Source organism: Mobula birostris, chromosome 17 (assembly GCF_030028105.1).
Source record: "Mobula birostris isolate sMobBir1 chromosome 17, sMobBir1.hap1, whole genome shotgun sequence".
NCBI classification, from domain to species: Eukaryota; Metazoa; Chordata; class Chondrichthyes; order Myliobatiformes; family Myliobatidae; genus Mobula; species Mobula birostris.
The window spans coordinates 46844168-46864125 of NC_092386.1; the positions used below are offsets into that span (position 1 = coordinate 46844168).

The 19958-nt window shown below is 39.2% G+C and overlaps 1 protein-coding gene across 2 annotated transcripts in view; it reads right to left on the reverse strand.

Annotated features, from left to right (window-relative positions):
* Positions 1-1158: 1158 nt before the first annotated feature.
* LOC140211659 (hippocampus abundant transcript-like protein 1) overlaps positions 1159-19958 on the reverse strand; it is a 77211-nt gene continuing 58411 nt past the window's right edge. For both annotated transcript variants that reach the window (XM_072281660.1, XM_072281661.1), the window contains 7 exons: positions 19558-19776; positions 17162-17275; positions 16422-16493; positions 15454-15566; positions 15015-15112; positions 5697-5842; positions 1159-3972 (listed from right to left, as the gene is read on the reverse strand). In XM_072281660.1, coding sequence (XP_072137761.1) covers positions 3763-3972; positions 5697-5842; positions 15015-15112; positions 15454-15566; positions 16422-16493; positions 17162-17275; positions 19558-19776 — 972 coding nt within the window. In that variant the 3' untranslated portion in view covers positions 1159-3762. The remainder of the gene's footprint in view (positions 3973-5696; positions 5843-15014; positions 15113-15453; positions 15567-16421; positions 16494-17161; positions 17276-19557; positions 19777-19958) is intronic.

The following is a 19958-nucleotide window of genomic DNA, read 5'->3' on the forward strand; positions in this document are numbered from 1 at the left end:
GGAGTGAGATATGCCAGCTAGTGGTGTCACAGCAACAACCTTGCACTCAACATAAGACAACGCTGATTGTGGTCTTCAGGAAAAGTAAGATGAAGGAACACCTACCAATCCTTGGAGGGGGGAAGAGAGGGGGAAAGGGGGGAGAGAGAGGAAGAAGAACGATGACGAGGCATATGAATATATAGCTAGCTAGATATTTCAAGTTCCTGGGTGTCAAGAACTCTGAGGACCTAACCTGGTCCCAACATATCAATGCAGCTATAAAGAAGGCAAGACAGCGATTATACTTCATTAGGAGTTTGAAGAGATGTTGTGTTAATAAAAAAAACTTACTCCTTAGATCTTTAATCCTCCTACCTCTCATCTTAAAACTATTCCCCTTTGCTTTTGATACCCCTGCCATGGAAGAGCAATTGACTATTGAACCATCTATGTTTCTCCCATTTCTCAGGCACCACCCCCCACCTCCTTTAGTCTGAGAAAATCAAGCGTAGCCTCTGTGATCTCTCCCCATAATCAAAGAATTCCAATCAAGGCAATATCCTTATGAACTTCCTCTGCACTCTTACGAGTATAACGTCATACTTGTAAAGTGACCAGAACTGCACACAATCCTTTAAGTTAGACTTTATCAGAGTTTTATATAAATTAGCACAATATCCCAACTCTTCTATACCCCAAATCACGAAGGCAAGCATGCCATGTGCCTTCATCACCATCCTCTCAACATGGGTTATCATTTTCAAAGAACTAGGGGCTTGGACCCCTTAGTGCACTACTGTACATCTTCCCAAAACCCACACCCTTGCATTTGTCAGGATTAAACTCTATCTGCCAATATTCTGCCAACTTTCCATCTGGTCTGTACCCTGCCAAGGTCATACGTAAGCTTCTTTATCTGTGACGCCACTAATATTTGTATCATGCAAACAAATCAAACCAATGATTGCAAAGTGAAACCAAGTAAACAAAATTACTAATTCACCTCTCATTGATACTCAATCTCAACTTCACTGCTAAATAAGCGATGTTACAGATCTGGTGTAGATTCTTGTTAAAAACTGGACATGAGATTGATGATGAAAGTATATAAACAATGTCTCAAGTGCAGTTAAATAATCAGTTTATAAAAGAAAAGCACACCACCACAAGGACCAGTTTGCTGAGTATACTTATTTTAATAAATTACTTTTATATGTACATTATATACAGTTCTGGATGAGGCACAATTGAAGGAAGTGGTAATGTAACTGTAGCAGGGGACAAACACCAGTGTCAATTTTTGTGCAGTTCCCGCTTTCTATTTCAGAAAAATATATTTTATAATACTTCTTAAAATGTAAAATATTTTTAAGGTATTCTCTTCACAATATTGTAATAGAGCACAACTTAATGAAATAGGTCATTACCATGTTCCGCAAAGTAATCAAAATTAGATGGGCCACATTTCAAATAAATCTGAAACAATGTTAGAAGTTCTCAATTAGAAGCTTTGCTCTAATTCACTATCACATGTGGGAAAAAAATGTTGAAACTAGAAGAGTTTGTTTTCTCTGAAATCAAAAGTCTGATTGGATAGTAATGAAGAGCGTTGAGGGGGAAATTTTGATGTGCTAAAAGACGTGTCGAAAGAGCCAACAGTGATCTAACTGGTGATTTTGCAAGTGGTGAATAATATTTTTAGGGATGCCAGCTGAGCTGTTCCATTGACACCAATTATTAAAAAAAAAATCACATTTCGCTTAGTACTGTTTAGAGATAGCAAATGCAATTACGGAGAGTCATAACTAGGTTTTTGCCTTTCCCCATATTTGTTCCTAACCCAATAAACAGAAAGTCAGAAATTAGGTAGATGATCACCTCATTTTAATGTGTGCTATAATCCCAAAATAACTTTGTTCAGTGCATTTCTTCATTTTGTATTTGAAGACAAAGAACACCAAGAATCATGGAAAAATTATATATATATATATTTAAAAACATTTCAAGGGGGAACATTTAGTTTCTGTATTGGTTTCACAAGGAAAAAACAGGCAATATTGAAATATGTATTTTTAAGATGATATTTCTGGGAGGATAGGAAGATCTTCACTGCTTATCAGATCACAAAAATTAATTAAGAGTGATTCATTTGAAAAAGTTTACCAAAAAAAAGCCATGGTTTACAGTAACAATTACAAAAAAAGTGCAATGTTTACCAATTTCCATAATTAAATTTAATGATCATTTTACCAATCAGACTTTTATCATTAAAATATTAAATTAATGAAACAATTTCATCCGTCAGTATATTTGTGTACATTTGGATCAGTAATTTTTCATCAGAAGCGTGCATCTTTCAAACATAATAAACAGAAGTTTCCTAAACGTCAGGGAGGAAGTTTTTGTACATGCCAAGAGAATATCTCAGGACAAAAGTTCAAACTGAATGTCATCCATAAAGGCTGGAACCCTAAAGCACAACAGCAAAGAAGGGTGGACATGAGCAGGCCCATGAAGCTGCATATAGGCTGAAGCTGAGGTAGCAGATTAATGTGTTTGAGGCTGTGCACAGTTAGCAGCTGAGGCCAAGTGCAAGGAAAGAACAAAGACATTGTTATTCTGCCAAACTGGACAACTTTCTTCAGTTTTAGTAAAACCATTTGGACTTTTAATAATAGGCAGCTTTTCACAAGTACAAAAGGTTTCTCTATATTCCCCACTATACTTTGTTTTAAATGTTAAATATAAATTTTGTCAAAAATAGTATGATTAGATAATTAATATTGTTTTTTTTACAAAACTGTAGTTACTTTCATAGGTCAAATTTTATTTGTACCTTAAAGTAAAAGCAATAAATTGTATTCTTCAAGCCACCGCCATAGGATTTGTACAAGCCTTAAAATGCTCATTTAACTATCCATATAAAATTTTAAAGAAACTAGTATTTCTTTAATTACAGACAGTTAAATTGCCTGGCATTTTAACACAAAAAATGATAGCTCATTTAATGTAACCACCATGGTTCTAAAGGGAATTCTTCTTCATCTGCAAATAGTCACCAAAATAGTGAGCTTCACATTCTCACAATCTATTTTGCTCAAATTTGTAGGCTGAGGGAACGTTGGGCTGCAGTTTCAAAGTTTGCATTCTTCTAAAGTTTGCCAAGTTAACTGAACTTATGAGTTGCATAGCTGTCTTCAAAGATCAACACATACATCACTATTCACATCCTTTCCCTTTGTTTTAGCTCCACTTTGTGGAGAAAAGGGACTCAACACAAATAAGTGTGATGTGAAATGAATGCAGCCTTTGTTACAGTAGATTGTGTTGTTGTTGAGGGGTTAGCAGTCTACATTATTTGCAGACAAATGTAACAAAACTGAAATCCAAGAGTTCATTATTCTGGTGTAATAAACTGATCGGATCAACATGTACAAAATATAGTCCCTTTCCACTGATGCACAAGTTACAACCCTGAGATGTGAATCTGAATGCATCTTTCTCCAAAACTATCTGAGCATCGATTACTCAACTAAACTGGAATTTCCACCATCAGGACGACACTTTGAACAAGTACTTGAAGAACTGGCAGTGCTGGAAACATTTGTTCAAGTAGCTTGCAATAAAAGCATCCTGGTACATCCACTTTCATGGATCTTAAAGTCCTTCTTCAAAATGACTCCCTTTGGTTTTTCAATGTCCAGTAGTTCTATTGCATTCAACACATTGTTCTTTGTTTGGATCTGTTTTTTTTCCTTCAATGCCATAAAGCTGGTCTCTTCATACACTACTGTCCCGCAGCAGCGGCTCATTGTCCTCATCACTGCCAATGGGAGGAGTGGTGGGAATGTTGCCAAGGTTGATGCTATGCTTCCTCACGTTATTAGCTTTACCAGACGTGTTGTGCTCAGGGATAAATAAGGCAACCAAAAAAGCTACCAGGACAGTAATGGCTCCAAATAAGAAAGGTGGTCCAGGGATAATTGATTCCTGAAAGAATAAAAATTTAACAAATGAGTAAAGCAGCAATCATCAAAATAATTTTTTAAACACAGAGTGACTAATCAAAAAACATTTCAAACAAGATCAGAAAGGATGATCAACCCCTGACAGGTTACAAAGAGAATCTTAGAGGAGAGGCAAATGAAACAAAGTGTTTAGGGATATACACTCAGTGGCTCTTTATTAGGTACATCTATACACCAGATTGTTAATGCAAGTATCTAATCTGCCAGTCATGGCAGTAACTCAATGCATAAAAGCATGCACGCATGGTTAAGAGGTTCAATTGTTGTTCAAATCAAATATCAGAATGGGGAAGAAATGGATTGAAGTGACTTTGATCGTTGGCGCCAAAAGGGGTGAACTGAGTATTTCAGAAACTGCTGATCCCCTGGGATTTTTTTTTAAACGCACAATAGTCTGTAGAGTTTAAAGAGAATGGTGCATAAAAACAAAACAAAAATCCAGTGAGTGGCAGTTCTGTGGGCAAAAATGCCTTGTTAATGAGAGAGGTCAAAGAAGAATGGTTCAAGCTGACAGGAAGGTGACACCAACTCTGATAACCATCTGTTACAACAGTGGTAAGCAGAAGAGCATCTCTTAATGAACACGTCAAACCTTAAAAGTGAATGGCTACAGCACAAAAAACCACAAACATACACTCAATGACTTTTATTAGGTACAGCAGGTACCTAATAAAGTGACCCTCAATGCATTTCCAATAGAGTGGTATGGACAATTGACATCATGACTGCCAGCTATGGGGCAATAGGAGTGGGACTGTAAGCACACACAAAGCATCTGGAGTAAGACTTGTGACTGGGAAGAATTAGAAAGGTAAAGTGAGATTTCAATCCCGGAACAAGAACATTAATCACGAGAACTTAAAGAGTTATTTTACTGATGGGCTGAGGTTGGTGGCAGAGACCAAGAATCAATAATGCCAACAAAGATGTTGGGAACATCGACATTATGGGAGAAGACACAAGCAATGGTTTTTATTTTATACTGAAGTTTAGAGGGGGAAGAGGGGAAACCAAGACAGGGAGCAAGGCATTAGAAGGTCAGCTTTTGGGCATCAAAGATTCCAAAGTTTCAGAGGCAGAGAGATTGAAGCAAGAACAGTATTATAGAATTGGAAAATGTCTCTGACAGAGAAAACACAGAATTAGAAGTTTAGCTCAGAGTCACAAAATAATGTAGACAATCTGCTCCAACCTGAGACAGTAGCAGTGCGTAGAGGTAAAATTTCAAGATTGTAATAGGGAGCAAATACAATGTCTTTGCAGTTTCTAAAGTTCATTTGGACAATTTATATGCGCTTCCTAAACTGAATGCATAACTGATGTGATAGTCATGCCAGGAGATAGTGAGGTACGAACATGATGTGTTGAGCAGACAAAAGGCTGGTTAAATTCTAAACGCTGTACAGTATTATTAGCTTAAGATCCTATATTCTGTCTGTGCCTGGAAAATAAATTCACTCATGCCATTAGAAGGCAAAGACACATGATGACTTATATTTGAAATTCAGATTCAAAACACTAATTAAAGGAGGCTCCAAATAATCAAATACAAAATATCAATAAAACTCAGGTTTACCAATACAAACGTGCCAATTTCTGCACATAGGATTAGTTTAGTTTAGTTGAAATTAGTACAAAAATGCAAACAAATATTAAATTTAGAAACCATCGTAGGTGAGATTTTACCTCTATTTTGGAATTTTGCACATTAACTGTTTTGTCAGGGATTGCATCCAGCTCCATGTGGAACAGGTAGAAAATAAACCCATACAGAGCAGGTCCGAGGCCATTGCACAACCCTCTGATTCCTGTGATCATGCCTTGGACAACACCTAAAAAAGTTAATAGATTACAAACCAAAACCATTACTTCAGAAATGAATTTGGGCCAACGTTAACATAACTTAAAAATGTAAGGCAAAAAACCAGATGAAGAGGTCTTTTCAAAGCCACTTGACAATGCAATAAGCTCACGACTCATCTTTCTACCACAAATCCACTTTCTAGCCATGTCTTAATGTCTGTTTAATGCCCTTAGTATTCAAAATCTATCAATTTTATTCAGATAGCATTTCCCATGCAATGTTTATCTGCGAAATAAATGAGGCAACTTCTGAAAAACTGACTTTAAATGTGATTTTCCAACTGCTTTAACCAATTCACTCACCAACTTACTTTGTTCAAGTTCAAAAATCAGGATCACATCCATTATCACTGTTTAATAACGATGTGACATTTGTTGTTTTGCAGCAGTATAGTGCAAAGACACAAAATTGTTATAAATTACACATAAATAAACAGTGCCAAAACAAAAGGAAAACAAGACAGTGTTCATTGACCATTCAGAAATCTGATGGCAGAGGAGAAAAAACTGTTTCTGAATTATTGAGTGTGGGTCTTTAGGCTCCTTTTCCCCGACTGATGGTAACAAGAAGAGGGTACGTGCATGAAGATGAAAGTGATCCTTAGTGACGGAGAGTGAAGTTATTATTGCGACATCTTCGCTCTCCAATCTATCTCACTCCTGTAGGCCTCCTTACCAAGAGCAGTGGTATCATCTGCAAATTTGTAAGTGGAATTTGAACTGAGCTTAGCCACACAGTCATGAGTGCAGACAGTACAGAAGTGAACTAAGCTTGCATCCTTGAGATGCACCTCTGCTGCCAGCAAGAAAGAGATATTATTCGCAATCCATACCGACTTGTGGTCTCCCAATGCGGGAATTATGGATCCAGTTGCAGAGTGAGGTACAGAGGCCCAGGTTTAAAATCATGGTGATTACTACTAATGGGATGATGGTATTGAACAATGACCTATAGTTGGTAAACAGCAGGCCGACATACATTTTGTTACTTTCTAGACACCCCAAAGCAGAGTGGAGAGTCAGTGAGATTATGTATGCTGTAGACCTGTTGTGGCTAAGATCCAGGCTTGGACATGAGTAAAATATTAGTATAGTTGTACAAAATATAAATAATTTCCTTGTTTTGTTTTTACTTGTTACCAAGGGGAAAAATACCCCTTGAAATTCACCAGTCATAAATATTTGGATCAAACTATTTAACTGAAAGGCAACTTAAAAAGCAATGAATTGAGTGTTCTGAAAATCTGAAATAACAGAAAGCTCTGTAAGTGCTAAAAACTATGGTCAGTATTTATTTCAAATATTCATTCTGATTACCTACAAATATTCATTTGTCTGACCTTGTATCCAATAGTCTTGTTTTTATATCAATAAGAGTTCAGTTTTTTTCCCAGAACCACCAACTAAACAAAATTTGTATTTATGAAAGATTTTCAACACAATCTGATATACAATTAACTCAAAAATTATAAGTTAATAAATTAGTTGAAGTCAAATTATTATTGACAAAAATGATGAAGTCTTTTGGTGAACAAAAATTAGATTTTAAAGTAACACACACAAAAAGCTGGAGGAACTCAGCAGGCCAGATAGCCTATGTGGAAAAGTGTCGACATTTTGGGCCAAGACCATTCATCAGGACTGGAAAGGGTCCCTGCCTGAAACATTAACTGTTTACTCTTTTCCATAGACGCTGCACGACCCGCTGCGTTTCTCCAGCATTTTGTGTGTGTTGCTTTGGACTTCCAGCATCTGAAGGTTCTTTTGTGTTTGTGAGACTTTAAAGGAACCTTTGCTATCACAAACTACAATAGGCAAGGACATGAGACTAAAGGAACAGTAACATCACGAAGAAAGAGGTTCTAATTCAGAGAGTTAGACTGAAGTTTTTACAGTTCATACAGGAGTATACAGTGATATACCCCAATCGTCAGTATCAGGGGCCAGAACTTGAACATACAAAGCTTACCATCAAAATCTGCAGACATATGCCCCTAAAAAAGCAGTGAGCAGCAAGGCCAATGACAAACTCCTCTTGGAGAGATTGATAAAAATGAAAGATGAAATTCAAGGTGGAGAAGAATGATACCATACATTTCGGTAAAAAATTAGGAAGAGGAAGTGGGAGCCAAACTGGTACAAATAACAAGGAGGTGAGAAAGATTATGACCCGGGGGGGGGGGGGGTCTATGTACACAAATCATTGATGGTAATTAACAGAAACTTTCCTTGGGCAAATGAATTGATGAGATACAACTGACGTAGTTTATGTGAACTTCCAAACTGCATTTGATCAGTTACCACAAAATAGGTTTGTGTCAAAATTAAAAGAAAGACATGGAAGAGAGAGGCTGGATAGAAAGCTGGCTAAATAACAGGAAAAGGACTAGCAGCGTTTGGACAGGACTGAAAAGGAAGGAAGGAAGTCAGTAGAGGGTACAGTAGAGGTGTCCAGAGCTTGGTGCACAAGTTTTTTCACATGTTTACATGTAATAAAGCAATGGATTGGAACAACATGAGAGAGGTCTGGAAGGGGGTGAGGACCATCACTGGGTTCCGGCAAACTAGCAACAGAGCGGAAGGCAGTGTGGACCCCTCCTCACAGTCCCTCAAGCTGCTCTCATGACTATACCCCTTTCCCACACGAAACCACCACGGTGGGCTTCACAGCTGAACAGGTGAGAAGACAGCTGAAACGTCTCAACCACAGCAAGGATGCAGGACCGGATGGTGTCAGTACCAGGGTGCTCAATGCCTGCGCCCCTCAGCTATGTGGAGTACTTCGCCATGTATTCAACCTGAGCCTGAGGCTCCAGAGGGTTCCTGTACTGTGGAAGATGTCCTGCCTCGTCCCTGTGCTGAAGACGCCGCGCCCCAGTGGCCTCAATGACTACAGACCGGTGGCATTGACCTCCCCACATCATGAAGACCCTGGAGAGACTTGTTCTGGAGCTGCTCCGGCCTATGGTCAGGCCACACTTAGATCCCCTCCAGTTCGCCTACTAGCCCCAACTAGGAGTTGAGGATACCATCGTCTACCTGCTGAACCGTGTCTACACCCACCTGGACAAGCCAATGAACACTGTGAGGGTCATGTTTTTTTGACTTCTCCAGTGCGTTCAACACCATCCACCCTGCTCTGCTGGGGGAGAAGCTGACAGCGATGCAGGTGGATGCTTCCCTGGTAACATGGATTCTTGATTACCTGACTGGCAGACCACAGTACATGTGCTTGCAACACTGTGTGTCTGACAGAGTGATCAGCAGCACTGGGGCCCCACAGGGGACTGTATTGTCTCCCTTTCTCTTCACCATCTACACCTCAGACTTCAACTACTGCACAGAGTCTTGTCACCTTCAGAAGTTTTCTGATGACTCTGCCATAGTTGGATGCATCAGCAAGGGAGATGAGGCTGAGTACAGGGCTACTGTAGGAAACTTTGTCACATGGTGTGAGCAGAATTATCTGCAGCTTAATGTGAAAAAGACTAAGTAGCTGGTGGTAGACCTGAGGAGACCTAAGGTACCGGTGACCCCTGTTTCCATCCAGGGGGTCAGTGTGGACATGGTGGAGGATTACAAATACCTGGGGATACGAATTGACAATAAACTGGACTGGTCAAAGAACACTGAGGCTATCTACAAGAAGGGTCAGAGCCGTCTCTATTTCCTGAGGAGACTGAGGTCCTTTAACATCTGCCGGACGATGCTGAGGATGTTCTACGAGTCTGTGGTGACCAGTGCTATCATGTTTGCTGTTGTGTGCTGGGGCAGCAGGCTGAGGGTGGCAGACACCAACAGAATCAACAAACTTATTCGTAAGGCCAGGGATGATGTGGGGATGGAACTGGACTCTCTCACGGTGGTGTCTGAAAAGAGGATGCTGTCTAAGTTGCATGCCATCTTTGTCAATGTCTCCCATCTACTACATAATGTACTGGGTGGGCACAGGAGTACATTCAGCCAGAGACTCATTCCACCGAGATGCAGCACAGAGCGTCATAGGAAGTCATTCCTGCCTGTGGCCATCAAACTTTACAACTCCTCCCTTGGAGGGTCAGACACCCCGAGCCAGTAGGCTGGTCCTGGACTTATTTCATAATTTACTGGCATAAGTTAGATATTACTATTTAACTATTTATGGTTCTATTACTATTTATTATTTATGGTGCAACTGTAACGAAAACCAATTGCCCCCGGGATCAATAAAGTATGACTATGACTAAACTTTTCAGAGGACATAGAACGTGGAGGTCTTAAAACAGATTTCAAGAAGATATGGACAGACTGATGGAATTGACAGATGGGCAGTAGCTGAAATTTAATATTCAGGAACATGAATTATTGCATTGGTAGGGATGAAATAAACCAGGGACGTCCAAAAGGGCCACAAGAGAGATCTGGGGATAAACCTGCATATTGTGTTGAAAGAGTCACAGCAAGTTAAGAAGGTGGTTATAAAAGCATATGAGATCCTGGGCTTTATAAAGAGCCAAAAGGTACAAGAACAGGGAAGTAATAGCATAATACAAAACAGAAACAGGCCATTCAGCCCACCACATTCATTTTGACCACAGTAACCCATCTACACCATATAGGGAATGATGTGAAGGCTTTGGAGAGATTGCAGATTTATCTAAGTAATTTGAGATGTGGGACTTGTGTGGATACATGGGAGATGCTTGGGCTGTTTTCTTGCCAAATGAGGAGGTCCCAAGAGAGATGTTTAAAATCATGAATGGTAAAGAGAGCAGATGGAGAAACGACTCACACTGGCAGAGGGGATCAAGAACTAGAAAACATGCAGGGAAGATGATTTGACAAAAGAAACCAAAGTGAAATAAGGGGAAAAATGTCATAATGGGGGGGGGGGGGGGGGAATCGAATATGAAATGCATAGCCAGGAATAGTACTAGAAGATGCAATTGTAGTATACAAAGAGGAACTGGATAAATATCTGAAAACAAAAGAATTTGAAGAGCTATGGAAAGGTGGTTAAGGATTAAGACTAGCTGGATTGGTTTTGCATAGGTCCAGTAGACTTAACAAGCCACATGCCTTCCTTTTGCAACAATATTGGGTTTGTGGGATTTAAGGTAGCCAGGACATCTAACATTGGAGGAGGTTAAGAATAGAAAACAAAAAGGAGTGTTTATGTTTAAAATTTAAAGAATGACTAAAACTGTAAATGATTCAATTACCAAACCCACCATCCATTATTACAGACAATGACATTTCTTAAAATTTCAAATAATACCTAGTCAAAACTGATTTTGCACATTAGTTTTCATTTGAAGTGTTGAGAAATTCAATATGCAAAGACTTAAGCAGGATAGTCTAAGAAATTGGAGGAGAATCAAACAATGACAGAAAACAATAAAAAGGTTGGGCTATCACCAAGGTAACCACAAACATAATTGTTCATCCAACAATCCTGTTAAGATCATTGCAGGATTCTGATATAAAATAAGAGAAGTGGTTGCCATGATAACTTAGTTATTTTTAGTTTGTGATTAAATCCTTCTTATTTTGGCATGCCTTTCTTCCTTTGTGGCCTAATGGCTATTTGGAGCAAAAGCTTAGCTTAATCTCTTAAAGTTACATTATGTTTATCATGTGCTCCAAGTATCTTCTCAGTAAGTAAATGTTCAGACTAATCATAAATATGTTTCTCAATTACGTTAACTATAAAAGATTCTTAAATCACCTCATTCAGGAATGAGGGAAGTAATTTCAATGGAACAGCAAAGAAAACAATTTCTGAAGTTGAACCATTATCAAGATCAGCTTATTAACTGCGAGAGAATTTAAGAGCTGCAAGGGTTCTCTTGATACAAAACAAAATACACTCTCATAGCACACTTTCTTTTTCACAAGCACATACAAGGAAGTAATCTTCCCTGCATACATTAAAGCATATAAAAACCTTGACCAAGCTAGCCATGGTACTTTAAGAATAATTGACATGAACCTTTGAAATCAAAGGTAACCACATAGCCAAATTACATTTATTGCTGCTTATGTTAGACTGCTATTAAAACTGTGCCTGTGAAAAACGCCAAATGTTATGCAGTAAAGTATTTAACTGGGCGATGACTTGAAAATAAAAACTTATTTTAACATGACTATGCATAAAATAATGGATTCATCAAAGGATGAGTTTGGAAACCCTTGCAAATACCCCAGAAAACCAGGATTTTCATTAACAATACAAACTTTACTTGACTAAGGGTTACCTCTGAGATTATAGTCTCTGGCTTGGCCATGGAATTTTCTTCAATATTATAGATGGATTCAGATGACTTGATAATCCATAATACAGAACATAAGAAATAGAAGCAGGAGCAGACCATCTGGCTCATCCAGCCTGCTCGCTATTCAATGAGATTTTGGCTGATCTGGCCATGGACTCAACTCTACCTACTTGCCTTTTCCCCCATAACTCTTAATTCCCCTACCATGCAAAAATCTTCCAACCTTGTCTTAAATATATTTACAGGGATAGTCTCCACTATTTCATTGGACTAGGAAGTTCATAGATGATGACTTATTGTAGACTCAGTAAATTGTCTACAATCATAAACATGAGAAAGCGTGCAGATGCTGGAAATGCAAAGCAACACACACTAAATACTAGAGGAACTCAGCAGGTCAGGCAGCATCTATGGAAATGAATGTTTCGGGCTGAGTTCCTTCTTCAGGACTGGAAGGGCGGGGGATGATGCCAGAATAAAAAGGTGGGGGGAGGGGAAAGTGAAAGGTGAAGCCAGATTTGCAGGAAAGATAAGGGCTGGAGAGGAAGGAATCTGATAGGAGAGGAGATAGGATCATAGGAGAAAGGGGGGGGGGGCCAGGAGTGTTGGGGTGATAGGCAGGTAAGAGGTTAGAGTGGGGAATAGAAGAGGAGGAGAGGAGGAGGGAAAATTGTTTTTACGGCAGGAGAAATTGATAATCATGCCATCAGGTTGGCAACTATCCAGACAGAAAACAAGGTCTTGCTCCTCCACCTTGAGGGTAGCCTCATCTTGGCATAAGAGAAGGCCATAGACCAACATGTCGGAATGGGAATCAGAACTAAGACATTTGGCCATTTGGAAGTTCTACTTTTGGTCGATGGAGCAGAGGTGCTCAATGAAACGGTCCCCCGATTTATGACGAGTCTCACCAAAGTAGAGGAGGTCGCATCAGGAGCAGCGGACACAATAGAAGACCCCAGCAAATTCGCAGGTGAAGTGTTATCTCACCTGGAACGACTGTTTGGGTCCCTGAATGGAGGTGAGGGAGGAGGTGAATGAGCAGGTATAGCACTCCAGCTACTTGCAGGGATTGGTGTCAGGAAATGGCAGAAATTATAGAGGATGTTGAGACTCAATGAGGTGGTAGGCAAGGACAAGATTGTCTACAATTTTATATACAATGCAAAACTCAAGCATGGAGAACTGCAACTGAGAATAGTAGTTATGTTGAAGCTTTGTACATGAAAGATGTTAGAGCTGTGATGAAGCCAATTGTGACTTCAGAGTGGTGGTAGAGGGGAACTGGTTAGGTCTGGAATTCAAAAAGAAGCGGAGAGCTTTGAGACCTTCCTGATGGTGGATGGAAGTATATAGGGACTGGACATCCATGATGAAAATAAAGCGGTGGGGGCCAGGGAACTTTAAATTATCGAAAAGTTTCAGAGCGTGAGAAGTGTCACGAACATAGGTAGGAAGGGATTGAACAAGGGGGGATAAAACCATGTCGAGGTATGCAGAAATGAGTTCAGTGGGGCGGGAGCAAGCTGAGACAATGGGTCTACCTGGACAGGCAGGTTTGTGGATCTTGGGTAGGAGGTAGAAACGGGAAGTGCGGGGTGTGGGAACTATAAGGTTGGTAGCAGTGGATGGTAGATCCCCTGAGCGGATAGAGTCAGTGATGGTGTGGGAGACAATGGCCTGGTGCTTAGTGGGGTCACGATCGAGGGGTAAATAAGAGGAGGTATTCACGAGTTGTCGCTGAGCCTCAGCAAGGTATTGGTCAGTACGCCAGACTACAACAGCACCCCCCTTATCGGCCGGTTTTATAGTAAGGTTAGGATTAGTGCGGAGGGAGTGGAGAGCAGAGCATTCGGAAGGAGTGAGGTTGGAATGGGAACAAGGTGCGGTGAAGTCGAGACGGTTGATGTCCCGTCTCCACGATTTTCCACGGTGAGTTTAGCTGCCAATACCCACTATTTGAGCGGCGGGTTTCCCCCACCAAGAAGTAGGTACTTCCAGATTTAGATTGGCAGGTGGGTATGTGTAGTAGAACATCAGGTTTAATTGAAATTGGAAAATTCAATGAGCTGTAGGCTACCCAAGTCAAATACAACACATTGTTCCTCCCATTGCATTAGCAATGGATCTGGCTGAGGACATACAGGTTGATGTGAGAGTTGGAAGAAGAAAATAACGTGCAACCAGAAGCCAGAGATGCCATTGCAGACAGGGTGTTGTGCAAAACGGCCTAATAAACTATATTTGTTTCTCTCGTGTAGAGGAGGCAATATCATGAACATCAAATGCAAGAGACCACCTTGGAAGTGACTTAAATATCATGTCATAACTTTTACTTTGTACACAGAAAATTCTCAGAATCCATTATTTTACTCTCTCAAGTCAGACTGATTTTTTTTTTAAATGTAAGCAGCGTGTCCTGATACATCTGTGAAGGTGGCCATTTGGCCTGTCATTCCTTTACCAGTTCCCTTTTCACTTGCTGTTCCTTCATAGCTCTGCAAGTTTTTCATCTTAGTATTAAAACCAACTTCCATACTCTTTGTGGCTATAAATTCCAAATTATAATATCCAATGTTATAAAAAATTACACCAACATTTCCTTGCTTTGATGTACTTAAAAGATAATTCCAAGTTTGGAAGAGTTGCTAGAAAGGCAATCAGATTCAAAAGCATATTGTATGAGCAGTTGTCCTGCCTATTACTAACTTACAGAATCCATTGCATGCATCAAGGCTGTATTCTCGACTAGAAAACTTGAGAAGGCAGAACGGATCCTTGGAACAGCTTTATAATTATCAACAAGTAACAACTGAATTTCAAATTGAGCACTGGTAATAAAGGAAGCTTGTCTGCTTAATACACAAAGTGAGGAGAAATTACTTGCCTTGCTGATCAGAATCTGCATTGGTTGAAACCAGAGCACTTATTGCTGGAAAAGTAATACTGGACATTGCTGCTACAGCTCCGGCTGCCCACATCATCCTAAAATGGCAAGCAACAATTACGGACTAAACACCAGAATCTTTTCCCAGTTTCATTTTGTGTAATTATGACGCAAGAGCAGGACTGCAACCAATTTACATTTTTTTCACAAACTGAAAATATAATGTATAAATTCCAGAAGAGCATTATTTTTTCTGGACATGTTGTGAAAATATTAAGTAACCCTTGCTTACATTTATACATCCTGCACACAGAGTTAACGCAGAGCCCTCAAAAGGAGGAATTTATAAGCTTAAGCATTTGAAAGTCCAGCTGTTTCCAGCACTGCTGGATATGCATGATTGCATTTTACAGAATTTCAGAGAACCAAGCCTGCTTACCAGGGCTGGGATCCAAAGCCATACCAAGCCAGTTGCAACATTTGAAAACCAAGACCAAGAAGAACTGTGTTCTTATTACCAATGGACCTCATTAGGATACTGAGGAATACAGTCTGTGAAAAACAATCACAAAAAACATTATTGAGCCAATTTCTTAGCTAATAATCTCAAGAAATGAAGAATCAATACACTGAGAATAAAGAAAAAAACATTTACTGCAAACTCGTTAGTTCAAATCAAATTTCTTAACTAAGTGCTGTCATGGAAATGGTTATTTTCACAGTAAAAACAAAATCAATAACTTGTGTTAAAACTGGATCACAATACGGACTACAGCAAATTCTCAAGGACTATCCTGAAAAGATATTCAGATGTTAATGTCATTATAGACTTTAGTAGAAACAGGACAAAGCTACAAACAGAATGTGATACTAGGCTAACAAAAGTTGAGTATACTGAAATCAGTGTGGGTTAAAATCTCTCTAACTTAATACATCAGCAAAACAAACTGAATACAAGTAAATTTAAAGCATTTAAACTGAAACTAAATTGAAGGTAAACAAAATGACCCAACTTTTAACACAGGACAATCTTTATGATCGGATAAGCTATGGTTGAATAGATCATCATAAAGGCCATTCCTCCAGCAACAGTGTCATAAGAAACCAGTAAAATCAGGTTTAATGTGGTAAGTAACATTAATTACTGTACACTTGCGAAAAGAAATGAAGTTCATTTTTAATCGCACATTTACTTTCTCCCCTCGCTTAATTTACTTCCTTAATTCATGAATTCAACTTGGTTAAAATAAACCTTTAAACTCACATGTACGTAAGTAAACACCACTGCACATATCAGCTTTATAAGTAACATTGTGTGTTTAGTTTTAATACTGGAAATCCTAGTCTGCAAAGTTACCTCCATTGGAATTTTCGGAGTATTAATATACAAAACCATTCAATACACACCTGTGCTATTATAGACAAGATTCCCACCACAGCTATAAAGGCTGCAAGATTCCCAGCAGAAAAATCTATAACCTGGGAAAACAGTCAAAATTTTAAGTTCAAAGTTAATTTATTATCAAAGTACACATATGTCACCAAATACTAAGTTAGAAGTAATAGGCAAAGCAGAAGTTGCATGATTTGCCTAGATCAGCAGAACAAAATGAGAACATTGTAGTTATAATTTATACAATTGTATAGAAATAGTAGTTTCCTATCAATGGGATTTTCAATGGTCGATAATTTTATTTTAGGCTTACTTGTAAAATAAAACCTTGGTGATACTCTTCCTCAATTTTCTTAATAAAATTAATCTTTTCTGGCCTTCAGGAAGTTGCAGATCTTTTAATATACAACACCAACATCATTCAAAAATACTGTTAATATGAAATAAAAATTGTGAGGAAAAAGGCAAAAAGGTAATGTCCTGTTCACATTGGGTATCAAAGGCAGAAAAACACTTAAAATTGGGAAAACCCCGGCTGTAATGCCCTCCTTGCAATCCCAACCAAGTAGTTTGTTGACATAAAACTCAAATACAGTGTTAACTCAATACGTTTATTATCAATATAATGAAATATATTGTGGCTAGAATGTATCACATTTTAAACTCCAGTCTAATATACACTGACCAAGTTAATGGCACTATTGAAGCTGTACACAAGATCAAAAAAATGCTAAGTGAATGATTTTATACAAACCTGTCTAAGATAAAGGAAAAAGCTGGAGTACTGTCCAGCTTCAGGCAGGTACGAGAGAAACACAGTTATGCAGATTAGCAGCACAGTGGTGTCCTTCCCAACCTTCCTCAAGGACTGCAACGAAAAAAAACTACCTTGTAAGTGCTGTCAGCCTTAAGTTATTTAGGATCTATTATAATTGATCAGAATCACACAGTATCTGACCCTAAATCTGAATAGCATGACCGAACACAGAACAAACACAAAAGTGCAGAAACGCATAGGAAAATCAAGATTAAAGGAGTAACACCGAAAAAGGTGGGACAGAGCAGCAGATGATTATTGCAAGAAAGAACAGGCAGCAGTTATACTACTGTAATATTTGGGACTGGTCAGTCCACTCAGTACAAAAACAGAATGGGAAATTTAAGTGAAGACTGAGATTTAGGCAAGATGCACTGTAACATTATTGTGAGCGTGGCAGTTATTTAAAGAGCAGATGAAGACATTTTATATTTCTGATATCTTGCACGGTAGCAGAGCAGTTAGTACAATGCTTTACAGTGCCAATAATTAGGGTTCAATTCCTGCCACTGTCTGTAAGTAGCTTATATGTTCTCCTGCCGTGGGTTTCCTCTAGGTGTTCTGGTTTCCTCCCCACATTCCAAAAGATGTACTGGTTAAGTTTAAGAAGTTGTGGGCAGGCAATGTTGGCACCAGAAGCATGGCGACACTTGCAGGCTGCCCCCAGCACAGCCTTGGACTGTGTTGGTTGTTGATGCAAACAATGCATTGCACTGTATGTTTCACTGCATGTGTCACAAATAAAGCCAACTTTTATCCTTAGCGTTACTTAATTCTTTTGCTTTCTACAACACAGGTAGTGCCATGGGAATTTTCAAGGTATGCTGTATAAATTGAACAAAGTGACCAGGAAAGGGAGACTAATTCAGATTAGCCTAAGTGATAGCAGACAAATAGCTTAACCACCTCTGACAAACACATTGCTAATGGAGAATTTTCCTTTGTGATAGCAAAACCAAGGTCTCTCTTCCTGCTATTATAGACATTTACACCACACGCTGCACCCACAAAGCTAACAGTATTGTGAAGGAATCCACGCACCCCTCACACAAACTCTTCTCCTTCCTGCCATCTGGCAAAAGGCTCTCACGACCAGACTGTGCAACAGTTTCTTCCCCCAAGCTATCAGACTCCTCAGAGTCTAGACTGACATCTACATCATTTATCATATTGTAATTTGTCCTCTACTGTGCCTATTGTCCTGTTTATTAATTATTGCACTGCCCTGCACTGTTTTGTGCACTTTATGTAGTCCTGTGCAGGTCAGTAGTCTAGTGCAGTTTTTTTATGTTGTTTTACGTAGTCTAGTGTAGTTTTGTGTTGTTTCATGTAGCACCGGGGTCCTGGGGGAATGTTGTTTCGTTTGTGCTGTGTACTGTACCAGCAGCTTATGGTGGAAATGACAATAAACCTGACTTGACTTGAGTAGGTCATACTTTTCCCTACCAATCTACTACTGCTGTCAAGAGACAAGACTATAGTTTGAAAATAGCATTATACTAATAAAGTGAAACTCAATACGAGAAGAAAACATAGCAAATTCTAATTCAACAATTGTTCTCTGGCAAAAATATCCAAAGATGAGATAATGGATGACTTAACCAAGGGCACAGTGTTGGATAAAGCAGCTTATTCTACTGGCACAACATTCATTGTGCGAAAGTGCAAATAATCAACTTTTGTTCTCAGCTTCTGTATATCATAGCATCCAGTATTATTAAATTCAATAACGTTTCCACTATTTATCGAAGTGCAACACAATTTGAACTCATTTAACACACACTGCAAAATGCATCACCTTTGGATGAAAGGCAAAATACTACCTCAGTGTGGCTTGTGGCAAAAGTTAGCCAAGATAAAAGATCAACTCTTATGGCTCTTAGTGGGCCCAAGAGTTAAAATAAAAATGCATGAAACTTTTTTATATATAATTAGAGATTAATTCTCTCATTTTCTTTCCAACACAGGAAGTAGCCATTTGGCCCATCAGGTCTCTGACAGCTGCCAGAGTATTCCAATCAATCCCATACTCCCACTCATTTTTGTGTTAACTATTTCTCTCTGATGTGCCCAATTTAACGTCACTCAATTGTCCTAACTCCCTAGTGATAGAGTAATTTAGTGGAATGAATTAAGCTAACAGTTGGCATGTTTCTGGGATGTGGAAGCACCAGGGAAATCCACATGTTTACAGGGAGAACAAACAAGTTGCACAGAGAGCGCTGGAGATGAGGATTGAATCCGAGCCACTGGCGCTGAGGCTGCAGCACCATGCAGCCCCTTGTTGCCTACAATGGTAACTATTGTCTACATACAGACTAAAGCACACTTACAGAGAAAGGGTCTGCTTGCTCCCATGAGAAAGCTGATCCTCGTGAAGCTGGTCGAACCTTTTCAGGGAGAGATTCAGGCACAGCCACCAAGATAAAACAAATGTCCAACGCTGCAATCACAGTGGCCACATGCACCACCAGAGTATCTCCATATTTACTAGAAAGATAAGCACCAATGGCAGGACTAATTACCAAGCTTGCTGCAAAGGTTGCCGATACCTGGAGGGGGAGAAGTGAGGAAAAAATTATTTAGAAGTTTCATTAACAAACTCAGCTTTCAAACAAGACTGGCAATTTATGAACTGCACACTATAAAAGCTAAAAAAAATAAACCTGACATATCATGGCCTGTGGGTTTGATAAGAACCTGCAAACATGAGGAAATCTGCAGATGCTGCTAA